Raw genomic sequence first — 23,484 nt, 5'->3', positions numbered from 1 at the left:
TATCTGACCCCTCACCCCACCCAGATATCTGACCCCTCACTCCACCCAGATATCTAACCCCTCACCCCACCCAGATATCTAACCCCTCACCCCACCCAGATATCTAACCCCTCACCCCACCCAGATATCTAACCCCTCACCCCACCCAGATATCTAACCCCTCACTCCACCCAGATATCTAACCCCTCACCCCACCCAGATATCTAACCCCTCACTCCACCCAGATATCTAACCCCTCACCCCACCCAGATATCTAACCCCTCACCCCACCCAGATATCTAACCCCTCACCCCACCCAGATATCTAACACCTCACCCCACCCAGATATCTAACCTCTCACTCCACCCAGATATCTAACCCCTCACCCCACCCAGATATCTAACCCCGAACCCCACCCAGATATCTAACCCCGAACCCCACCCAGATATCTAACCCCGAACCCCACCCAGATATCTAACTCTTCACTCCATCCAGGTATCTAACCCCTCATCCCACCCAGATATCTAACCCCTAAACCCACCCAGATATCTAACCCCTCACCCCACCCAGATATCTGACCCCTCACCCCACCCAGATATCTAACCCCTCACTCCACCCAGGTATCTAACCCCTCACTCCACGCAGATATCTAACCCCTAAACCCACCCAGGTATCTAACCCCTCACCCCACCCAGATTTCTAACCCCGAACCCCACCCAGATATCTAACCCCTCACTCCACCCAGGTATCTAACCCTGAACCCCACCCAGATATCTAACCCCTCAATCCACCCGCATCTGTCACTCCCATCCAGGTCTCTAAGCCTTCACCCAACCTGGATAAATAACCCCACCCCATATCTCGAACCCCTCATACCATGTAAATATCTAACCCCGAACCCCACCCAGATATCTAACCCCGAACCCCACCCAGATATCTAACCCCTCACCCCACCCAGATATCTAACCCCGAACCCCACCCAGATATCTAACCCCGAACTCCACCCAGATATCTAACCCCGAACCCCACCCAGATATCTAACCCCAAACCCCACCCAAATATCTAACCCCGAACCCCACCCAGGTATCTAACCCCGAACCCCACCCAGATATCTAATCCCAAACCCCACCCAGATATCTAACCCCGAACCCCACCCAGATATCTAACCCCGAGCCCCACCCAGATATCTAACCCCGAACCCCACCCAGGTATCTAACCCCGAACCCCACCCAGATATCTAACCCCGAACCCCACCCAGGTATCTAACCCCGAACCCCACCCAGGTATCTAACCCCGAACCCCACCCAGGTATCTAACCCCGAACCCCACCCAGGTATCTAACCCCGAACCCCACCCAGGTATCTAACCCCGAACCCCACCCAGGTATCTAACCCCGAACCCCACCCAGGTATCTAACCCCGAACCCCACCCAGGTATCTAACCCCGAACCCCACCCAGGTATCTAACCCCGAACCCCACCCAGGTATCTAACCCCGAACCCCACCCAGATATCTAACCCCGAACCCCACCCAGGTATCTAACCCCGAACCCCACCCAGATATCTAACCCCGAACCCCACCCAGGTATCTAACCTCGAACCCCACCCAGGTATCTAACCCCGAACCCCACCCAGATATCTAATTCCGAACCCCACCCAGGTATCTAACCCCGAACCCCACTCAGGTATCTAACCCCTCACCCCACCCAGATATCTAACCCCTCACCCCACTCACATCTCTAACCCCTCACCCCACCCACATCTGTAACCCTTCACTCCTCCCACATCTCTAACTTTTCATCCCACCCAGATATCTAATCCCTCACCCACCAAGATATCTCACCCCACCCACATTTCTAACCCCTCACCTCCCCCTCCCCCCTCCTCCCCGCATCTCTAACCTCTGATCCAGGAGTTCAGGAATCACTAATCCAGATTGATAACTGCCCCATCAGGCAGTGAGTATCAAACCAGCGGATCATCAAATCCCAATCCACCTGAAACATTAACCTGAGCTAAACCAGGCCAGAAACTCCTCAACTAACATAATCACTGACCTCTCATTCCATCCAAATCTCTGACCCCTCAGCCTGTCTGAATACTGACCTTTCACTGATTCAGACCACTGACTCTGAACAAATCACGAAACACAAAACTGAGCTTTCACAGACTGTTCCATAAGATCAGACTGCTACCGTCACCCCCTTACCCAGCTGGATGAGTGACCCTTCACCTATTCACCCTTCAACTAGTCCATTCTCACTGCATCATTTGCCCAAATGTGATGGTCAGCGCCTTGCGTTAGTGGCACAACTAACCCTACACCATCTGAACAAGACAAATATGATGGGAGGTGAAGAAAAGGAGGGATAGGGAAGGTGGGAAGGTTGGGGGTGGGGATGTTTGAGGGTAAGTGAGGTGGGAGAGATGGTGAGGGGATGTTCAGGGGTAAATCGCTGGGATAGCTGGTGAGGGCGGGAAGCAGCTGGAGAGATTCTCAAGTGGGAATGTTAATTACTTTACTCATATATCAGTTGCTTGACGTTGCTGTGTCTTCTTCTGGGTTTGAGCAGCTCTCCTATGGCCAATAGACCAGGATTTATTGGCAATCAGATTGCCAATGTGGTAAATTCACTCTCTTTGCACATTCAATACACAAAAGGCCAATGGAGCGGGAGATGCCTTGAGGCTTAAAGAAAGGTGTGGGGTCAAAGTCATTCTCATCCATTCCATTAACTGGACCAGGAATGGGGACTGGGAGAGGAATGGGACGGGTGGAGTGTGGCGGTCTCAGGAGTCATGTTGAAGCTGTGCTGCGGTGAGTGGCAGCTTAACAGAGAGGGTGACAGTGGGCAGCATCCTGGTGCCACTGGGTTGATAATGATCCATTGGGAGGAGGATTTGGTCCAACTTTAAGAAGAGCTGCAGGTAGATTTTTTTTGCACAGCTCCAGTGTACGGCTCTCATCCTGTCGCTGATTACACGTAGCAGATATTGATTATGATGAAGCACGTGGAATGATAAATACAAGTTTTGTCAGGTACCACTCAAGACACCGTAGATGCTTAAAGCATAATGTTAGCCATGTTCATAATGGAGAGAAAATGTGTTCACGTACAGATATCTACATACACAGGACAGCTGGGGGTTGACACAAAGGCTACACACTAACCTTTGACTCCTTTTCTTCCAGGAGAGTTTCCAGCTTCTTCTGAGCTGCTCGGCCCTCATGGTCATTGCTAACCACCAGAATGATGTGTCCCCACCGAAATCGTCTCATCATTTCAAACCAGACCTGAGCTTGATGGGAGTACGGTGGCACAGTGCGGAGAAAAGACAAATGGATACTCTGTGGAACAACACAGGATCAGTCAGCAAAGAGAGAGGTCCCAGACTCAACACACCCTCCGCCAGACACAACTCTCTCCCAGACACAACTCTCTCCCAGTCTCAACTCTCTCCCAGACACAACTCTCTCCCAGACACAACTCTCCCCCAGACACAACTCTCTCCCAGACACAACTCTCTCCCAGTCTCAACTCTCTCCCAGACACAACTCTCCCCCAGACACAACTCTCCCCCAGACACAACCTCCCGCAAACTCAACCTCCCCCAGACACAACTGCCATCCCACAGTCACAACCGCCCTACCTCAGATGCAACTCCCCCACCCCCAGAAACAACCAATCTGACACAACTACCCTCCCTCTCCCCCAGACGCCATTGCCTTAACCCAAACTCACAGAACTCTTCCAAGAGTTCATTACTCTCCACCAGCCATGCAGCCCCTCCCCCAGTCAGAGTCTCTGCCCCAGTGACAGAGCCCCACCCTCAGTCGCACAGCCCCTACCCCAGTCATACAGCATAGGCACAACTTCAGCACATACAGCACAGGAGTGAAATTAAGAAATATTTGGGATTTCTCCACCTTTTACAAATGGCCATTAATTCAAAACAAATGTTTAATTTTAAAACAGAGATTGCTTGGTTTTTATTATCCAAAATTATGAAGGGATTCTAGGGTGAAGTTGATATACAGGGAGACATAATGACTATGGTCTTGTTGAACAATGAGATAACTCAGCGGCCGAACAGCAGCAAGAGGAGCTCACCCTGTCTACAAACCAATCAATGGACAGTGAACAGATTCAATATAAGGGAGCTGGATAGAAATCCAGAGGAAATATCCCTCCACTGAGGAAACATCTCATTACAGGACATCGCTACGAGAGGACACAGGTTTAAGGTGCTGGGGAGCAGATACAGAGGAGATGTCAGGGTAAGTTTTTCACTCAGAGGGTGGTGAGTGAACGGAATCAGCTGCATCGGTGGTGGTAGAGGCGAACTCGCTGGGGTCTTTTAAGAGACCGCTGGATGGGATTGAGAGTTATAGATCGGCCTGGTAGGTATAGATGTGATCGGCACAACTTGTGGGCTGAAGGGCCTGTTTGTGCTGTAGTGTTCTATGTTCTAACAGAAGACAGCTTGCCAATCACATTGTGGTATTGAGATGGATGATCAGCCAAGATCATAATGAATGGTAGAGCAGGCTCAAAGGGCCGAATGGCCTACTCCTGCTCCTATTTTCTATGTATCTAAGAATTTAGTATTATTAACATAATTTGTCTATTTTTGTACGGCATTGTCTAATTTCTTAGGGGCAATGCAAGTAGGTGTCCTGTCCTCCCACTCCCCTAAGCTATTTTAATGTATTAAAATATACTAATGCATAGATGTACAATATCTGCTCAGTTAGCACTCCAAGCCACCTACCTTCTGTAGCGCTTAGAAATCTACTAGATATCCAGGAGAAAGTCTCATTGAGTGAAACAGGTAGTTTGTATACAGAATGGAAGGCCCCAGTTGTGACTGTAACTAAAGTGGGAATCTCTGAATCTCTGCTCATTGACTGTGAATTTTACTCAGTTGTTATCAAGAGATGATGTGAAAAAGGTAGTGACTCACTCCAATTTGAGGTATTAAATTTCAGACCGAGTCGCCCTTATTGGTTGGGTGTCCCTTACCTTGTCAGAATATATTGACATACGTGTGGTCAAGCCAATCACAGGGATTCGATAGAAGCCAGCCGTGTAGGATACAGGAGTTGGTGTGAGATGGTCACTTGGACCAGGTGGGTGACTCACCAATATCGCATAGACCTGGTGGGGAAGAACCACACAAAATGATGTGAAAACACACACAAAACTCCTCCAATATCACAGCATCATTAACCCGCAGACTCTCCACCACAATCAGCCAGGAGCAATCTTGATTTCACTCCTCTGTTTCATATCCTCACTCAGATATTCAATCCTTTTCACTTGGTTATTAATAACATTCTTTCCCTTACACTTGTCCATCACGCCTGACTCTCTCTCTCTCCATTATTGCCCCAGTTGATAGAATTGTTATGGTGCAGAAGGAGGTCATTTAGCCCATCATGTCTGCACTGCTCTCCAAATAAACATAATGATTTAGTGCCATTCTCCTGCATTTTCCCTGTCCCCCTGCAAATTGTTTCTGTTCAAATAATCATCTAATTCCAATGCCTCAATTGAATCTGCCTCCACCCCATTTCAAGGCAGAACATTCCAGACCCCCAACCGCTCGCTGTGTGAAAACTTACTTTCTCACATCACATTTGCTTCTTTTGCAGATCACTTTATATCTGCGCCTTCTTGTTCTTGATCCTTTTCTAAGGAGGATCAGTTTCTATGTACTCTGTCCAGCCTCCTCATGATCTCTATCAAATCTCCTTTTAGCCCAACCTCTCCAATCCATCCTCATAACTGACCCTTCTCATCCCTGGAACCATTCTTGTAAATTGTTCTGCGCTCTCTCTCCAATGCATTCACATCTTTCTTATAGTGTGGCACACAGAACTGTACACAATACTCCAGCTGAAGTCTAATTAGTGTCTTGTATAAGTTCAGCATTTCGCCCTTGCTTTTGGACTCTAAGGGCCAGGTTTTACTTTTGCATTGCGCCTGTTTTAGGGCACAAAATCTTGGTAAAATAGGACATGAAACGAGTATGTGATCCACACCCGCCTCCATTCCAGTTCCCCCTTTACCAAGGCCTGAAAATGACCACGATTGGGGCCACGCTGGAAGCAGGCTTGCATGCATTTAAATTGATTTAATGAGCCACACGTCCAACCCTACCAGCACTTACCCCTTTATCTCTGCATTCGCCCATCCAGAATCAGTGTGAAATAGACATGCTCCACAGAAGTCCAGTTTTTTCAGGCAGAGTGTGTGTAGAGGCACCTCAGAACTGGTCTAAAACACTCCCAGTTTCAAGTCTATCCATCACTTTAATAAAGTCCAGAATACTTTATGCTTTATTAACTGCACTGTTCCTCTGTCCTGTCACCTTCAATGATCTATGCACACATCCATCCAAGTTTATCTGCTCCTACACCCCTTTTAGAATTTTACCCCCTTATGTTATATTGTCTCTTCTGTTCTTCCTGTCAAAATGCATCAGCACAATTCTCCTCATTGAACTTCATCTGCCACCTATCTGCCCACTGCACCAATTTGTCTATGTGCTTCTGAAGTTCTACACTGGCCACACAATTTACAATACGCCCAGTTGGTGCATTCTTTCCCCCTCCCCAGTCAAGAAATTACACACCTCTCCCCCTCCCTGCCCCTCACTGAAAACAGGTTATCAGCCTGAGCCTGTGCCAGTGTTCCGGCTCTTCACAAGCCTCCTATCATTTGCCATCTAAACCCACTTCTCCGTGTTCCCTTTCCCCTTGTTTATATCAAGCCTCCCTTTAAATGCATTACTGGTGTCTGGAGTGGTGACTCCCATGTGGTAAAGACTTCCACATTCCCAGCAGTCTCTGAGTAAAGACATTCCTCCTAAATTCTTGATTTGATCTTACAGGAGAGTTCTCCCCAGTGACCTGGCCAATATTTATCCTGATGTGGAGATGCCGGCGTTGGACTGGGGTAAACACAGTAAGAAGTCTGACAACACCAGGTTTAAGTCCAACCGATTTATTTGATAGAAAGCTTGTGAGTTTACTATCAAATAAATCAGTTGGACTTAAACCTGGTGTTGTCAAACTTCTTACAATATTTATCCCTCAGCCAACATCACAATGACAGATGATCTGCTCTTTGCTATTTGTGGGATCTTGCTGTGCATATGTTGGCTGCCACATTTCCAACATCACAGCAGTAGCTACAGCTCATTGACCATGAGACAGTTTAAGATGTCCTCTGGTTGTGAAAGACATTGTCAAAATGTAAGTCTTTTGATTTTATATTTACCCCTATGTTGTGTACTTCCCACAAGTCAAACAGATTTTCCGCAGCTTGGTGAAGCTCCAACACACGGCGCTGTGTGTGTTAAACAGCAAGAGCAGCATGTGACCAACAGAGCAAAGCAACCCCATATCAAAACTCTGCAGCCTTGCCACATCCTCCAAGGCTGTTGGCAGAGCCCAAGGAAAGGTAACAGCTTCTCACTAACCATGCTGCAGCCACTAGGGTCAAAACATTAGGTCAGGACAAGGCAACCTCAATACAGGCAGCAGAGGAAACAAGGAGACAAGGCTGAGTATTGTACACAATGTTGGATCAAAATAGTATTGAATAGTTGCGTATCTTATTTCAACATTGTGGAGGAGGATAGCGACAGGGAAATGTTGAACAATGGGGATCTGGCCTTTCATTTGAAGCCAGCGTCTGATGATATGCTCACAAACAGAACACAAGTCTGTCAGATTCCTTCTCCCTTTCTCTTCTTCCTTCCCCTCTTCCTCCTCCCGAAATGATCACCAAACACTTGACAGCAAAGGCTGTGCCCCTTTGATGGCAACAGATTCATAAGCCCATCCATTCTGCTAGGGGGTGGCTTCCACACAAACAGCTCAGAGAACACACAGAAAATCTGCTCCTTATTGCAGCCTGCCTCTCGCTGTCTGAACTGGCCACGTGCCATGGGCTGTGAAGGGGAGTCATTAGACAGGTGCAGAGCAAATAACCCTCACTGCCAAGAAGCCAGCCTTGGGTTTGATGGAGAGGCTGAAAATTGCTGGCAAGGGGTGAATATATCATGAGTGCTGCTAGATAGTAATCATTCAGCAGGGTAATGTGCTGGGTGTAACAGACACTCTCTGCAATTGGGATGCATCTCAGCATTGAGATATGGCACCTTCAAGGTCACATCTGTGTTGTCCATGGCACACTGCACTGTGGGAAAGCCCATTCCATTTGATTCTTCCTCTCTCTTGCTCCGCAGAGCCTTTGTGGGTGCAGCGATGCATGGAAAACTACAAGGTGTTTTCTGCCTCGCCGATTCCAACCTGGACGATTTACTGGTGAAAAGGTTTGGGGCAACATGACTTTGGGCACCCTGCTCTGAGGCTGCTGGTCTGCTTCGAGAGGTGGCAGGGTTCTGTGAGCAACTCCATGGAGGATCGGCATCACCAATACACTGCTCCTGGCTGGGGTAAAGGGGAGAAATGTCCCCTGGAAGACTGAAGGTGGGTAAGGCTTCCTAATGAGAACTCTTCCTGTCCTTCAGACTCTGCAAGCACCTTATGTTCTTTTCTGCCTCCATTGCTGCAGCCCAAAACAGGTAAATATAGACCTCATTCCTGGGCCTTTCTGATGTTCTCAGAGTTCATCTAATAGCAACAAACATTGTGATGGGAGGGTTAGGGTGCAGGGATGGTGGAGGGGGTGGTAGGAGGCGTTGTCGGGGGGTTTGGGTGAGTTAGGGTGGAGGTGGGTTGGGTGAGTTAGGATCGGAGGGGTTTGGGTGAGTTAGGGTCGGGGGGTTTGGGTGAGTTAGGGTGGAGGTGGGTTGGGTGAGTTAGGATCGGAGGGGTTTGGATGAGTTAGGGTCGGGGGGTTTGGGTGAGTTAAGGTCGGGGGGGTTTGGGTGAGTTAGGGTCGGGGGGGTTTGGGTGAGTTAGGATCGGAGGGGTTTGGGTGAGTTAGGGTCGGGGGGGTTTGGGTGAGTTAGGATCGGAGGGGTTTGGGTGAGTTAGGGTCGGGGGGTTTGGGTGAGTTAGGGTCGGGGGGGTTTGGGTGAGTTAGGGTCGGGGGGGTTTGGATGAGTTAGGGTCGGGGGGGTTTGGGTGAGTTAGGGTCGGGGGTTTTGGGTGAGTTAGGGTCATAGAACATAGAACACTACAGCACAAACAGGCCCTTCGGCCCACAAGTTGTGCTGATCGCATCCATAAATACCAAGCCATAGAACTATCTGTAACTCCCAATCCCATTAGATCCCATATACTCATCCGAAGTCTTTTAAAAGACCCCAGTGAGTTCGTCTCTACTACCACCGACGGCAGCCGATTCCACTCACTCACCACCCTCTGAGTGAAAAACTTACCCCTAACATCTCCTCTGTACCTGCTCCCCTGCACCTTAAACCAGTGTCCTCTCGTAGCGACCATTTCAGCCCTGGGAGATAGCCTCCGAGAATCCACCCTATCTATTCCTGTCAACATTTTATAAACCTTTATCAGGTCGCCTCTCAACTTTCATCTCTCCAGGGAGAAGAGACCTAGCTCCCTCAACCTATCTTCATAAGGCATGCCTCCCAATCCAGGCAACATCCTTGTAAATCTCCTCTGCACCCTCTCAGTACTCCAAGTGGAGTCTGACAAGGGTCTTATGAAGTTGCAGCATTACCTCCCGACTCCTAAACACAATCCCTCAATTAATGAAGGCCAGTACACCATACGCCTTCTTGACCACATCCTCCACCTGGGAGGCCGATTTGAGCGCGGACCCCAAGATCCTTCTGCTCCTCTACACTGCTAAGACTCCTACTCTTGATATTGTACTCCTTCATCCCATTGGTTCTGCCAAAATGGACCACTACACATTTATCCACGTTAAAGTCCATCTGCCACTTCTCCGCCCAGTCTTGCATCCTATCTATGTCATGCTGCAACTTCTGACATCCCTCCAGACTATCCACAACACCACCAACCTTTGTATCGTCGGCGAACTTACTAACCCATCCCTCCACTTCCTCATCCAGGTCATTTATGAAAATGGCAAACAGCAAGGGTCCTAGAACAGATCCCTGGGGCACTCCACTGGTGACCGACCTCCATGCAGAAAAAGACCCATCCACAACCACTCTCTGCCTTCTGCAGGCAAGCCAGTTCTGGATCCACAAGGCCAAAGCCCCTTGGATTCCATGCCCTCTCACCTTCTCAAGAAGTCTTGCATGGGGGACCTTATCAAACATCTTGCTGAAGCCCACGTAAACCACATCCACCGCTCTTCTTTCGTCAATGAGTTCAGTCACATTTTCAAAGAACTCAACTAGGCCCGTAAGGCACGACCTGCCCTTGACAAAGCCATGCTGACTATTTCTGATCATTCTAAACTTCTCTAAATGCTCATAAATCTTGTCCCTCAGAATCCTCTCCATCATCTTACCAACCACTGAGGTCAGACTCACCGGTCGGTAATTTCCTGGGCTATCCCTGTTCCCTTTCTTGAAAATAGGAACCACATCCGCAATCCTCCAATCCTCCGGAACCTCTCCCGTCTCCATCGACAATGCAAAGATTATTGCCAGGGGCTCTGCAATCACTTCCCTCACCTCCCACAGTAACCTGGGGTACATCCCATCCGGTCCCGGCGACTTATCTATCTTGATAGAATTTAAAAGTTCCAACACATCCTCTGTCTTAACATCCACATACTCAATCTTTTCAGACTGCCGCAAACCTGTAGTACAACCTCCCAGATCACTTTCCACCGTGAATACCGAGGCAAAGTACTCATTAAGCATCTCAGCCATTTCTTTCGGTTCCACACAGACTTTTCCCCCTTCACCTTTTATAGGTCCTATCCCTTCACTTCTCATCCTTTTACGTTTCACATATTTGTAGAAGGCCTTGGGATTCTCCTTGATCTTACCTGCCAAGGCCTTCTCATGACCCCTTCTGGCTCTCCTAATTTCCTTTTTAAGCTTCTTTCTACAAGCCTTATACTCCTCGAGATCCTTAACATCTCCTAGCTCTCTGAACCTTTTGTACGCCTTTCTTTTCTTCCTGATTAGGTTAATCACAACTTTCGTGCACCACAGTTCCCGCGACCTACCAAAACCTCCTTGTCTAATCGGAACGTTGTCGTGCAGAGCTCCAGTCAAACATTCCTTGAAAATCCGCCACCTTCCTTCAGTACTTTTCCCCAAGAACACCTCCTTCCAGTTTACTCGTCCAATTATCTTCCTGATGTCTTCATATTTCCCCTTATTCCATGGTCGGGGGGTTTTGGGTGAGTTAGGGTTGGGGGTTTTGGGTGAGTTAAGGTCGGGGGTTTTGGGTGAGTTAGGGTAGGGGCTTTCGGGTGAGTTAGGGTCAGGGGTTTCAGGTGAGTTAAGGTCAGGGGGGTTTGGGTGAGTTAGGGTTGGGGGGATTTTGGTGAGTTAGGCTCAGGGGGTTTGGGTGAGTTAGGGTTGGGGGGATTTTGGTGAGTTAGGCTCAGGGGGTTTGGGTGAGTTAGGGTTGGGCGCGTTTGGGTGAGTTAGGGTTGGGGGGGTTTGGGTGAGTTAGGGTGGGGGGGGTTGGGTGAGTTAAGGTCAGGGGGGTTTGGGTGAGTTAGGGTCGGGGGGGTTTGGGTGAGTTAGGGTGGGGTGGGTTTGGATGAGTTAGGGTCGGGGGGGTTTGGGTGAGTTAGGGTCGGGGGGGTTTGGGTGAATTAGGGTGGGGGATGTTTGGGTGAGTTAGGGTGGGGGGTGTTTGGGTGAGTTAGGGTGGGGGGTGTTTGGGTGAGTTAGGGTCAGGGGGGTTTGGGTGAGTTAGGCTCGGGGTTTTGGTTGAGTTAGGGTGGGGGGGGTTTGGGTGAGTTAGGGTGGGGGGGGTTTGGGTGAGTTAGGGTGGGGGGGGTTTGGATGAGTTAGGGTGGGGGGGTTTGGGTGAGTTAGGGTGGGGGGGGGTTTGGGTGAGTTAGGGTGGGGGGGGTTTGGGTGAGTTAGGGTGGGGGGGTGTTTGGGTGAGTTAGGGTGGGGGGGGTTTGGGTGAGTTAGGGTGGGGGGGGGTTTGGGTGAGTTGGGGTGGGGGGGTTTGGGTGAGTTGGGGTGGGGGGTGTTTGGGTGAGTTAGGGTGGGGGGGTGTTTGGGTGAGTTAGGGTCAGGGGGGTTTGGGTGAGTTAGGGTGGGGGGTGTTTGGATGAGTTAGGCTCAGGGTGTTTGGGTGAGTTAGGGTCGGGGGGGTGTTTGGGTGAGTTAGGATCGGGGGGGTTTGGGTGAGTTAGGGTGGGGGGTGTTTGGATGAGTTAGGCTCAGGGTGTTTGGGTGAGTTAGGGTCGGGGGGGTTTGGGTGAGTTAGGGTCGGGGGGGTTTGGGTGAGTTAGGGCGGGGGGGGTTTGGGTGAGTTAGGGTCGGGGGGTTTGGGTGAGTTAGGGTGGGGGGGTTTGGGTGAGTTAGGGTCGGGGGGGTGTTTGGGTGAGTTAGGGTCAGGGGGGTTTGGGTGAGTTAGGGTGGGGGGTGTTTGGATGAGTTAGGGTGGGGGGGGTGTTTGGGTGAGTTAGGATCGGGGGGGTGTTTGGGTGAGTTAGGGTCAGGGGTGTTTGGGTGAGTTAGGGTCGGGGGGGTGTTTGGGTGAGTTAGGGTGGGGGGGGTTTGGGTGAGTTAGGGTCGGGGGGGTTTGGGTGAGTTAGGGCGGGGGGGGTTTGGGTGAGTTAGGGTGGGGGGGTTTGGGTGAGTTAGGGTCAGGGTATTTGGGTGAGTTAGGGTGGGGGGGGTTTGGGTGAGTTAGGGTGGGGGGGGGGTTTGGGTGAGTTAGGGTGGGGGGGGGTTTGGGTGAGTTAGGGTCGGGGGGGTTTGGGTGAGTTAGGGTGGGGGGTGTTTGGATGAGTTAGGCTCAGGGTGTTTGGGTGAGTTAGGGTCGGGGGGGTGTTTGGGTGAGTTAGGGTGGGGGGGGTTTGGGTGAGTTAGGGTCGGGGGGGTTTGGGTGAGTTAGGGCGGGGGGGGTTTGGGTGAGTTAGGGTCAGGGTATTTGGGTGAGTTAGGGTGGGGGGGGTTTGGGTGAGTTAGGGTGGGGGGGGGGGTTTGGGTGAGTTAGGGTCGGGGGGGTTTGGGTGAGTTAGGGTCGGGGGGGTTTGGGTGAGTTAGGGTGGGGGGGGGGGTTTGGGTGAGTTAGGGTCGGGGGGGTTTGGGTGAGTTAGGGTGGGGGGGTTTGGGTGAGTTAGGGTCGGGGGGGGGGGTTTGGGTGAGTTAGGGTCGGGGGGGGGGTTTGGGTGAGTTAGGGTCGGGGGGGTTTGGGTGAGTTAGGGCGGGGGGGGTTTGGGTGAGTTAGGGCGGGGGGGGTTTGGGTGAGTTAGGGTGGGGGGGTTTGGGTGAGTTAGGGTGGGGGGGGTTTGGGTGAGTTAGGGTGGGGGGGTTTGGGTGAGTTAGGGTGGGGGTGTTTGGGTGAGTTAGGGTCGGGGGGGTGTTTGGGTGAGTTAGGGTGGGGGGGGTTTGGGTGAGTTAGGGTCAGGGTATTTGGGTGAGTTAGGGTGGGGGGGGTTTGGGTGAGTTAGGGTGGGGGGGGTTTGGGTGAGTTAGGGTCAGGGTATTTGGGTGAGTTAGGGTGGGGGGGGTTTGGGTGAGTTAGGCTCAGGGTGTTTGGGTGAGTTAGGGTGGGGGGTTTGGGTGAGTTAGGGTGGGGGGGGGGTTGGATGAGTTAGGGTGGGGGGTGTTTGGGTGAGTTAGGGTCGGGGGGGTTTGGGTGAGTTAGGGTCGGGGGGGTTTGGGTGAGTTAGGATGGGGGGTGTTTGGGTGAGTTAAGGATGGGGGGTGTTTGGGTGAGTTAAGGATGGGGGGTGTTTGGGTGAGTTAGGATGGGGGGTGTTTGGGTGAGTTAGGGTCGGGGGGGTTTGGGTGAGTTAGGATGGGGGGTGTTTGGGTGAGTTAGGGTCGGGGGGGTTTGGGTGAGTTTGGATGGGGGGTGTTTGGGTGAGTTAGGCTCAGGAGGTTTGGGTGAGTTAGGGTCGGGGGGGTGTTTGGGTGAGGTAGGGTGGGGGATGTTTGGATGAGGTAGGAACGGGCGGGTGAGTTAGGATCGGAGGTAATGCCCAATGAGTCAAAATGATCTTTTCTTGCTCTTTTTGTGCACCGATATTGCTGCGTGTTAGTAAATCTGGATGCGGAGGTCTGCACTGCATCAGCAGCACTAACTCAGTTGGATCCTGACGTGGATATGGCTCTGATTTCAGATGGTTTTTGAAGATTGCAGTTAAACTGTTTATAATATGATTTGCCTAAAGCAGCATTTAATATCGGACGGTTATTGCACTGAGTCCATCATATCAACAATGCAGTCAGTTGGAAGTAGCTCACAGCAAGGGATACTGAGACTCACAGGCAAATAACCTCTCACAAAATCACTAATGGAGAGCGGTCAGCACAAATCCAAATCAAATGTTCCAGGGACCCCACTGCAGTAAACCCCAGTCCAACGCCGGCACATCCACATCGTAAATTTAAGGTTCAGTGTCCAATATGTAAACCACCCCCACCCCCTCCACCTCAGTCAGTGCTTTCAAGAACACACACTATCTACAAACTGCTAATCAAACTCCCATTAGAGCAAGGAGCCTTCCGATTCAGCTGCTTCCTCTGTGCCACTGTCTGTCCCTGAAGATCAGGGACACGGGATTGTCTCAGGGTAAAGGCAAGTTCAGGGAATGAACCAGAGGATCTCAGGTACGGGCAGAAACAGGGTCAGTCGGCATCTGACAAGAGCAGTAACGAATGAACGCTGTTACTAAAGTCAAGTTGAAACTGTATGCAGCCAATTCCAGGACAGGATTGCGCAGTGTTTCTGTTATTTCAGATTTCATTGTATTTTTAACATTGCAGTGACACACATATGACTGCAGAGAGAGAGAGGTGACGGTGATTGTCGGGTTTAACCCTTGCTGGCGATAAGGGATCAGATCATGCATCCTACAGATGATTATAAGTGTGCTTTAGTGGTATGTGTACACACATGTTGGTACATGTTGCAGATATGTGCAGAAGGTGATCGTATTCAATTTGTATGAGTGCGCAAATCATATGTAATTAGATAGGACAGATTATACAGAGCCTTACATCAGCCTCTTGAAGGAATTCACAATGGCATTTACTCAGAATATTCCACAGAACACAAGCAGACGTGAGTGGGTGGGAGAATCCTGAAATAGCATTACACTGTGTGCAAAAACTCAACACAAATGAGCTAATCAAACCTGCTGTAAACTGTGGAACAGGAACTTCACAGATACAGGTGGAGCTGGTAGGGGCTACAGTAAACTGTGGAACAGGAATTCCACAGATACAGGTGGAGCTGGTAGGGGCTACAGTAAACTGTGGAACAGGAATTCCACAGATACAGGTGGAGCTGGTAGGGGCTACAGTAAACTGTGGAACAGGAACTTCACAGATATAGGTGGAGCTGGTAGGGGCTGCAGTAAACTGTGGAACAGGAACTTCACAGATATAGGTGGAGCTGGTAGGGGCTACAGTAAACTGTGGAACAGGAACTTCACAGATACAGGCAGGGCTGATTTGATTTGACTTATTGTCATCTGTATTGGGACACAATGAAGAGTATTGTTTGTTTTGCACTATACAGACAAAAGATACTGTTCATGGGGGAGAAGGAAAGGAGAGAGTGCAGAATGTAGTGTTAGTCATAGCTACAGTGTACAGAAAGCTCAGCTTAATATAAGGTAGGTCCATTCAAAAGTCTGATGGTAACAGGGAAAAAGCTGTTTTTGAGTTGGTTGGTACATGACCTCAGACTTTTGTATTTCCTGATGGAAGAAGATGGAAGAGAGAATGCCTGAGGTGGGGTCTTTGATTTTCTGGCTGCTTTTCAGAGGCAGCGGGAAATGTAGACGGAATGCATGGGAGGCTGGTTTGTGTGATGGACTGGACTTCATTCACAACTCATAGAATCCCTACAATGCTGAAGAAGGCCTTTCAGCCCATTGAGCTTACACTAAGATCAATTCTACCCAGGTCCTATCCCCATAACCCCACATATTTACTCTGCCAATTCCCCTAACCTACAAATCTTCGGACCCGAAGGTCAATTTAGCATGGCCAGTCCAACTAACCTGCACATCTTTGGACTATGGGAGGAAACCAGAGCACCTGGAGGAAACCCACGCAGACAAGGGGAGATGTGCAAACTCCATTCTCCAAACTCTTTGCAATTTCTTTCAACCTTACTCAGAACAGGAGCCATACCAAGCTGTAATACATCCGGAAGGGATACTTCCTGTGATGCATTTGTAAAAGAGTCATAGCGGACATACCAAATTTCCTTAGCCTCCTGAGGAAGTAGAGCTGTTGGTGGGCTTTCTTAACTATAGCACAGAATGGGGGGGTATCAGGACACATTGTTGGTGATATGGACACCTAGAAACCTGAAGCTCTCGACCATTTCCACTTCATCACCATTGATGTAGACAGGGGTATGTGTTTCACTACACTTCCTGAAGTTGACTACAGCCAGAGCTAGTAGTGGTTGCTGTAAAACTGTGGAGCACAAGGCCAAACAAGAATCACTCTCCAGTGTTCATCCAATACTGCAGATAATTAATGCTAGTTTGTGTCTCTGTTTCTAAGAAGTACAGTTTGGTAACATGAAAGGTGCACGTTTCCCAAGTATGTACCAATGTGGAGCAAGCTAAGTTGACCCCTGTAGTGTAAGGGTCTGGCACAGATAGGGTTAATGTGGGACTGGGTACAGTACCACCTACAACAGTGATGTGGAGTGGCACAGTGGTTAGCATTGCTGCCTCAGCACCAGGGACCCGGGTTCGATTTCCAGCTTGGGTCACTGGCTGTGTGGAGTTTGCACGTTCTCCCCATGTCTGTGAGGGTTTCCTCCGGGTGTTCTGGTTTCCTCCCATCGTTCCAAGATGTGCTGGTTAGGTGCATTGGCCATGCTAACTTCTCCCTTAGTGTACCCAAACAGGTGCCGGAGTGTGGCGACTAGGGGGTTTTTGCAGTAATTTCAAGCCTACTTGTGACACAAATAAATAAACTAAAAGAGCACATGACCCAGTCCTAGCATCATTGTGGGGTTCTGCCAGGGCTGGTTGGAGATGTTGACATGGCGATATCTCCTTGCTGATACTCCTTAATGTATATATGTGTAAAGACTTGCTATTAACATTCAGAAGACTATGAAAACTTTTTTAATGAACACCATCCCAAGAATCTCCTTTCTTAAAACACACAGACTCAGCAACAGGGCCGCATGACCATTATTTATAGGCCAACTGGAGAATCTCCCAGAAGGCAACAAACCTCCTTCCTTCAGTCTGCTGCTTGGGAGCCCAGTGCCACAAACATAAATTAATATTAACAAAGAGACATAGCTGGCATTTAAACCACAGACATGTTAGTGTAGACAAACATGACACTTATTCTGCAGAAAACTATCCAACAAGCAGCACTGAGCTAGTTCAACATTATAACAAAAACTGCACATCGAAAGGACTTCATTGACTGTAAAGTGCTTCAGAACATCCTGAGGAACTACACAAATGCAAGGTCTCTCTCACTTACATTTCTGGATCAGATTATTGAAGTGTATAATTCAGTATTGCTCTGTGTGAGTTACTGCTTTACTGGTGAAGCGTTAAAGCAACTCCCCTCTCAGCCTCAGCAAAACATTCCACGGAAGAAGAGCAGGGGAACTCTCCCTGGTGTTCTGGCCAATACTTATCCCTTGCCTCCTCCTCAGGTACCATACCCTAAAGGGCAAGAGTGACCCCGGACTTCAACTAGATTGCTCCATGGTTATTTATGCTTGGTAAAGTGCTGCCTGCAGCCCTTCAACCATCATCACTAAAATAGATTATCTGATCATTAAAATGGTGCTTTTTATGGGATCTTGCTATGCCCAGATTTAGATGCATTTCCTACATTACATCAGGAACTATTCTTTAATCATACGACATCGGTTGTCAAATACTCTTGGACATGCCGAAATGCTGGGAAACATTATCTGTATAGATTTTCCTCACTCTCTCCATCCTGGTTATGCCCATTGAGGTGGGAGGGGGGAGGGCAATGGAAAACTGGAACTGGGAGAACTCCGTTACCCCACTTGGGTGCTGTAAAGTCTGGGTAATATCCAGCAATGCACAGATTTGGTGGTTAGCAAATGACTTGGCAATGAGTGTGTGATTGTATGCAACATCAGCACTCCACGGAGTGTGAATGGACTCAAGAGTTTCAACAGAGTCAGAATAAGCCAGGAGATACCAGGCAGTACCTGCAGAGACTTCCCCAGCATGGGAAGGGTTAATCAGACAGGCAATTCTGTCTGACAGCTCCCCGGCACCTAGTTATATTTGATATAAATTTTTTTTTAAAAAGGGTGAAACATACCTGAAATATCCAGAGAACATCCACATAAAAAAGGGAGATATTATTTTAGATGTCAGCTGTTTGAGTGCTTGTTGCAGGTTTAAGATATAAACCATCAAAAGGGATCATATTTTGTGCATTAAGAGTTAGATGTGCATCAACATTTGTGTGTTAATTGGCTGAACGGTTATCTGATTTTACCCAAACACAGTGCTCCTTCAATATGTAATTTCATTACATTCTCACCACTCAGCAACCCTCAGCCCACATCTCATATCCAAACCTGCATGGCCATTACCTCTGATTGCTGATTTACATTAGCAACACCCTGATGTTTAAATTTCACATCTGCCCCTCATTCCTGCAGCCTCTACAACCCTCTGAGGTATCTGCACGAATTCTGGTCACAGGGAGCAGAGTTTCAGTCAGGGAGTGACTGAGGTTAGGGTGGAAATCACCAATCGATTGTACCCTCATTCCATTCAGCCATCATTGGTGGCAATGTCTTCAGCTCCCAAGATAGGAATGTTTGGAATTCCTTCCCAAAACCTCTCCACCCCTCTCTCTTTCAGTTGCCTGTGTGAAAGTTTTTAGTTGGCTGCCCTGATGGTTCAGGGTTAATATTTATTGATATTACTTTGGGACCACATGGCATTCTGAAAGCCCAAGATCACTGGAAATTCTTCTTGTTGCATTTCAAATTCAACTCCCCCGTCCCACATCCTCCCCATCCCATTCATCAGCAAGATCTTCACGGCATCACCCTTCCCTCAGTCACTCCATCACCCAGCCCTCAGTCACTCCATCACCCTTCCCTCAGTCACTCCATCACCCTTCCCTCAGTCACTCCATCACCCTTCCCTCAGTCACTCCATCACCCAGCCCTCAGTCACTCCATCACTGGCCCTCAATCACTCCATCAGCCAGCCCTCAGTCACTCCATCAGCCAGCCCTCAGTCACTCCATCAGCCAGCCCTCAGTCACTCCATCAGCCAGCCCCCAGTCACTCCATCAGCCAGCCCCCAGTCACTCCACTCTTACATTTCTCCTTCAGATATTTGGGACCAGTCCCCAGATGATTTTTCCAGAATTCTCCAGAGTGGCTGCTCATTCTCAAATCCCCACCCCAAATCACCTCCCCATCCCAAATCTCTCACCCTCAACATCCCCTCCTCCCAAAACCCCCTCCCCCATCACCCCCTTCCTCCAACATCCCTTCCTCCAAAACCCTTCCCCAAAAACGCCCTCCCCCCACAAATCTCTCACCCCAAAACCCTCCTCCCACAACACCCCCTCCCCAACACCCTCTCCCTAATACCCTCTCCCCAAAACCTCCCCTCTCCCAACAGCCCCTTCCCCCCAACAGCCCTCTCCCCAATTCCCCCACCCCCAAAACGCCCTCCACCAAAACCCCCCCACCGCCCCCTCCCCCAACACCCTCCTTGTCACTGCCGCAAATTCTGACGCCCCATCCTCGGTGATCACGTTTAGTTCCTAAACCTCAAATGTTTTATATTTATATTCCCCCCTTCCCCACCCCCATCCCCAACCCTACCGCCCCCCCCACCCCCGCCATCCCCAATGTTACTGATTAGTAAAAGCTGCCAGTGAGTATTTTACGTTCCTGCTGGTTAATATCTGATATCATAGATGTTGCTGATGTTAGTCCCCATGCAGAATGCTCAGTGTTGGTTAGTGTGCTAGTTAGTGTGCTAGTGAGTCGCTGGCAGGTTTACCTGGCTGCTGATGAGATCCTCACACACTGCCAGGGCCATTTGGATGGCGTTGGGTTTGTGAGTGACAGCCGTGGCATTGAGTTGGATTTTGAAGGTGCCGTGTTTACGGTTCGCCTTCGCCACCGCCTCCCTGAAGATATTCTCCGTCTTCTTGGTGCTCAGGACCGCTCCGATATTCACCACTTTGGGCGCAGTCTGGGTTTGCACCGGGAACAGCACCATGAAGGTGATGAGGAGCGGCATGCGATGCTGCATCTTGGTGGGGCTGCTGCCTGTGTAGCCCCCCCCCGCCCCTGCCCGGAGCCTGCCTCCTGTCTGCAGTCCCAGCTCAGGATGCCAGCCTGGGACACAGCCTGAGTGACTGCAAACACAGATTCCGCCGCTGCTGTCTGTCTCGCTGGCCTCTCACTGTCTGGAGGAGAGAAGCCCCTTTCCTCCCAGCTCCCAGTGATGCTGCAATGCTGCATCCAGCTCCTGCATCATTGGCACTGAGGTTGCAAAAGTCTCCCTTATTATTGGTCCTAAATTTGTAATTCCTGATTCAATCTCTCTGATTGGCTGTACCATTTTCAATCTCATCCTTTCAAAGCTGGTTGCTATGGGTAATCCATCCCAGAGAGGAAAATAGATATGGAAATACTGTCACCCTGATAACCATATTGAAGCAGAAAGCAAGAGGCTTTTGTAATCTCCCTCTCTCCGTCCTTTTTTACCTCCCTCCCTCATTCCCTCCCTCCCTGTATCCTTTGTCAACCCTCCCCTTTTTCCTCTCGCTCCCTCGCACACACTCCCTTCTTCCCTCTGTCCCTTTTTCCTTCTGTCAACTCTTCCTCTTCCCCTCTCCCTCCCTCTCCTCCCTTCCCTTTCCCACACTCTCTCTTTTCCTTTCCCTCCCTCCGTCAACCATTCTCTCTCCCCTCATTCTCCCTCTCACTCTCCCTTCCTCTCAGAGAAGTGCAGCACGGGTGGCACAGTGGCACAGTGGTTAGCACTGCTGCCATGCAGCGCCAGGGACTCAGGTTTGATTCCCAGCTTGGGTGACTGTTTGTGCGGAGTCTGCATGTTCTCCCCGTTTCTGCGTGGGTTTCCTCCAGGTGCTCTGGTTTCCTCCCACACTCCATGCTAAATTGCCCCTAAGTGTCAGGGGCACTAGCTAGGATAAGTGCATGGGGATTATGGGGATAGGGCCTGGGTGGCATTGTGGTCAGTACAGACCCAATGGGCCGAATGGTCCCCTTCTGCACTATAGGATTCTATGATTCTATGACTCCTCTCATTCTCTCTCTCTCACTCCCCACTCCCTCTCCCCCTCACTTCCAGCTCTCCCCAGCATCCACACTCTCCTTATCCTCTTTCCATTCTTCTCTCCCACTCCCTTTCTGGGAAAGTTCTGCTTCGAGATGGTTAAAAGGAGATTTAAAGGAAAATCAGGAAGGATTTTGATAGAGGAAGTGTTTCCATTGGCAGGAAAGTGATTAAGCAGAGGGGCAGATTGAAGTTGATTGGTGGGAGATAAGGAAACATTGACGCAGTAAGTTGTGATCTGGAAGGCAATGCCTGAAAGTGTGGTGGAAGCTGAGTTAATAATATCTTTCAAAAGGGAATTGAATTAACACTTGAAGGAGAAAGATTCACCTGGGTTATGAAGAAGAGCTGGGGGAGTGGGATTAACAGGATGGATCAAAGGGCTAGCACAGACTCAATGAGCCAAATGGCTACTTGCTGTATTGTATTGCTTTGAAAGGTTAGTCACGGCATGAATCACTTCCAGCCTTCCAAATGGCCTGGATCCACTACAGTTCACCTATCACCACAACAGTTCCACAGCAGACACCACCTCCCTGGCAACTCAACCCTGGAACACCCAGATAACAAAGACATATGTCAGACTCCTATTTATCAACTACAGCTCAGCCTTCAACACCATTATTCCTATAAAACTCATTTCTAAACTCTGTGATCTGGGGCAATGGGGATCAAATAGAAATGGTCGAGATCTTCAAATATCTAGGTGTCCAGATCACCAACAACTTGCCCTGGTCCCTCCATGCCAATGATATAATTAAGTAAGCCCACCAACATCTCTACTTTCTCAGGAGCTAAGGAAATTTGGCATGTCAGCAATGAGTCTCACCACCTTTTACAGATGCATCACAGAAAACATTCTTTCTGGTTGTATCACAGCTTAGTGTGGCTCCTGCCTGTCCAAGACCACCCTACAAAGTGTTGTGAACAAAGCCGAGTCCATCACTCAAACCAACCTACCATCCATTGACTTTGTCTATACTTCCCGCCGTCTCAGAAACAAGCCAGCATAATTAAGCCCCCACACACCCTGGGTGTTCTGTCTTCCAACTTCTTTGATTGGGAAAAAGATATAAAAGTATGAAGTCACGTACCAACTGACTCAAGAACAGCATCTTCCTTGCTGCCATTTTGAATGGACCTACCTCGCATTAAGTTGATCTTTCTCTATACCCTAGCTAAGACTGTAACACTACATTCTGCACCCTCTCCTTTCCTTCTCTATGAATGTTATGCTTTGTCTGTATAGTGTGCAATAAACAACACTTTTCACTGTATGCTATTAAATGTGACAATAATAAATCAAATCAGTCGAGGATTCTAAGACTCTGTCTCCTCACCTTCATCTATCTTTAATCATCATCCAAGGTGCTTATTGGTTCTTATTGATTTAATTTATTTTTCTCACCATCACCCTCTTTCTCTCCCTTTCTATGACTCTCGCTCTCTCTCTCTCGCTCTATCCTTCTTAATCTCTCTCCCTTTCAGTCTCTCTTTCTGTCTGTCTCCCTCTGTCTCTTTCTTTCAATCTCTAGCTCTCTCTGTCCTTTCTCTCTCTGTCTCACTGTCTGTCTCCCTCCCTCTCTCTCTCTCTGTCTCTTTCTGTGACTGTCTCTTCCCCTCTGTCACTCCTTCTCTGTCTCTCTGTCCCTTTACCTCTCTGTCTGTCTGTCTCTCTTTTTCTCTCTGCCTTCTTCTCTCTCACTGTCTATCTTGCTCTGTCTCTTTCAGTCATCTTCCCTACATCCACCTCGCCCCATCGCTCTCTCTCTGTCCGTTCTCACTACCTCTCTATCTCTGTCTTCCTCTCCCTGTCTCTCTCTACCTGTCACTATCTCGCTCCCTCAATCCCTACCTCCTACTCTCTCCCTCCGATTCTTTCCCTCCCTTTCCCTTTTCTGCCCCTCCATCTCTCCACCATTCCCTCACTCCCTCCCTGTCTCCCTCTCTTCCACCACCCTCTTTGCTCTCCCCCATTTCCCCTCCCGTCCATTGTCCTCCTTCTCCCTTCCTGATTTCCTTTATCTCCTCTCTCTCACTAAATTCTGTGTTTGTCAAACATTTCTGATCTGTTAGTTTATCTCTTACCTAGAGGAGGTTCACTAGGCTGATACCAGA

The 23,484-nt window shown here is 49.4% G+C and overlaps 1 protein-coding gene across 5 annotated transcripts in view; it reads right to left on the bottom strand.

The window, feature by feature from the left end:
• The window catches only part of grin1a (glutamate receptor, ionotropic, N-methyl D-aspartate 1a), a 201,296-nt gene extending 180,980 nt beyond the window's left edge, over nucleotides 1-20,316 (bottom strand). For 3 of the 5 annotated variants that reach the window (XM_080212517.1, XM_080212514.1, XM_080212515.1), the window contains exons 1-3: nucleotides 20,062-20,316; nucleotides 5,002-5,136; nucleotides 3,150-3,326 (exon numbers count right to left, since the gene is read on the bottom strand). In XM_080212517.1, the coding sequence (XP_080068643.1) occupies nucleotides 3,150-3,326; nucleotides 5,002-5,136; nucleotides 20,062-20,316 (567 nt within the window). The remainder of the gene's footprint in view (nucleotides 1-3,149; nucleotides 3,327-5,001; nucleotides 5,137-20,061) is intronic. The other 2 variants (XM_080212518.1, XM_080212516.1) reach the window with 1 other exon arrangement.
• Between the last annotated feature and the right edge of the window lie 3,168 nt (nucleotides 20,317-23,484).

This window comes from Carcharhinus amblyrhynchos, chromosome 25 (assembly GCF_965287045.1).
Source record: "Carcharhinus amblyrhynchos chromosome 25, sCarAmb.v2.hapA, whole genome shotgun sequence".
NCBI lineage: Eukaryota > Metazoa > Chordata > Chondrichthyes > Carcharhiniformes > Carcharhinidae > Carcharhinus > Carcharhinus amblyrhynchos.
Note: the sequence above shows the minus strand (reverse complement) of the source record. Positions and strands in the feature narration are given on the sequence as shown.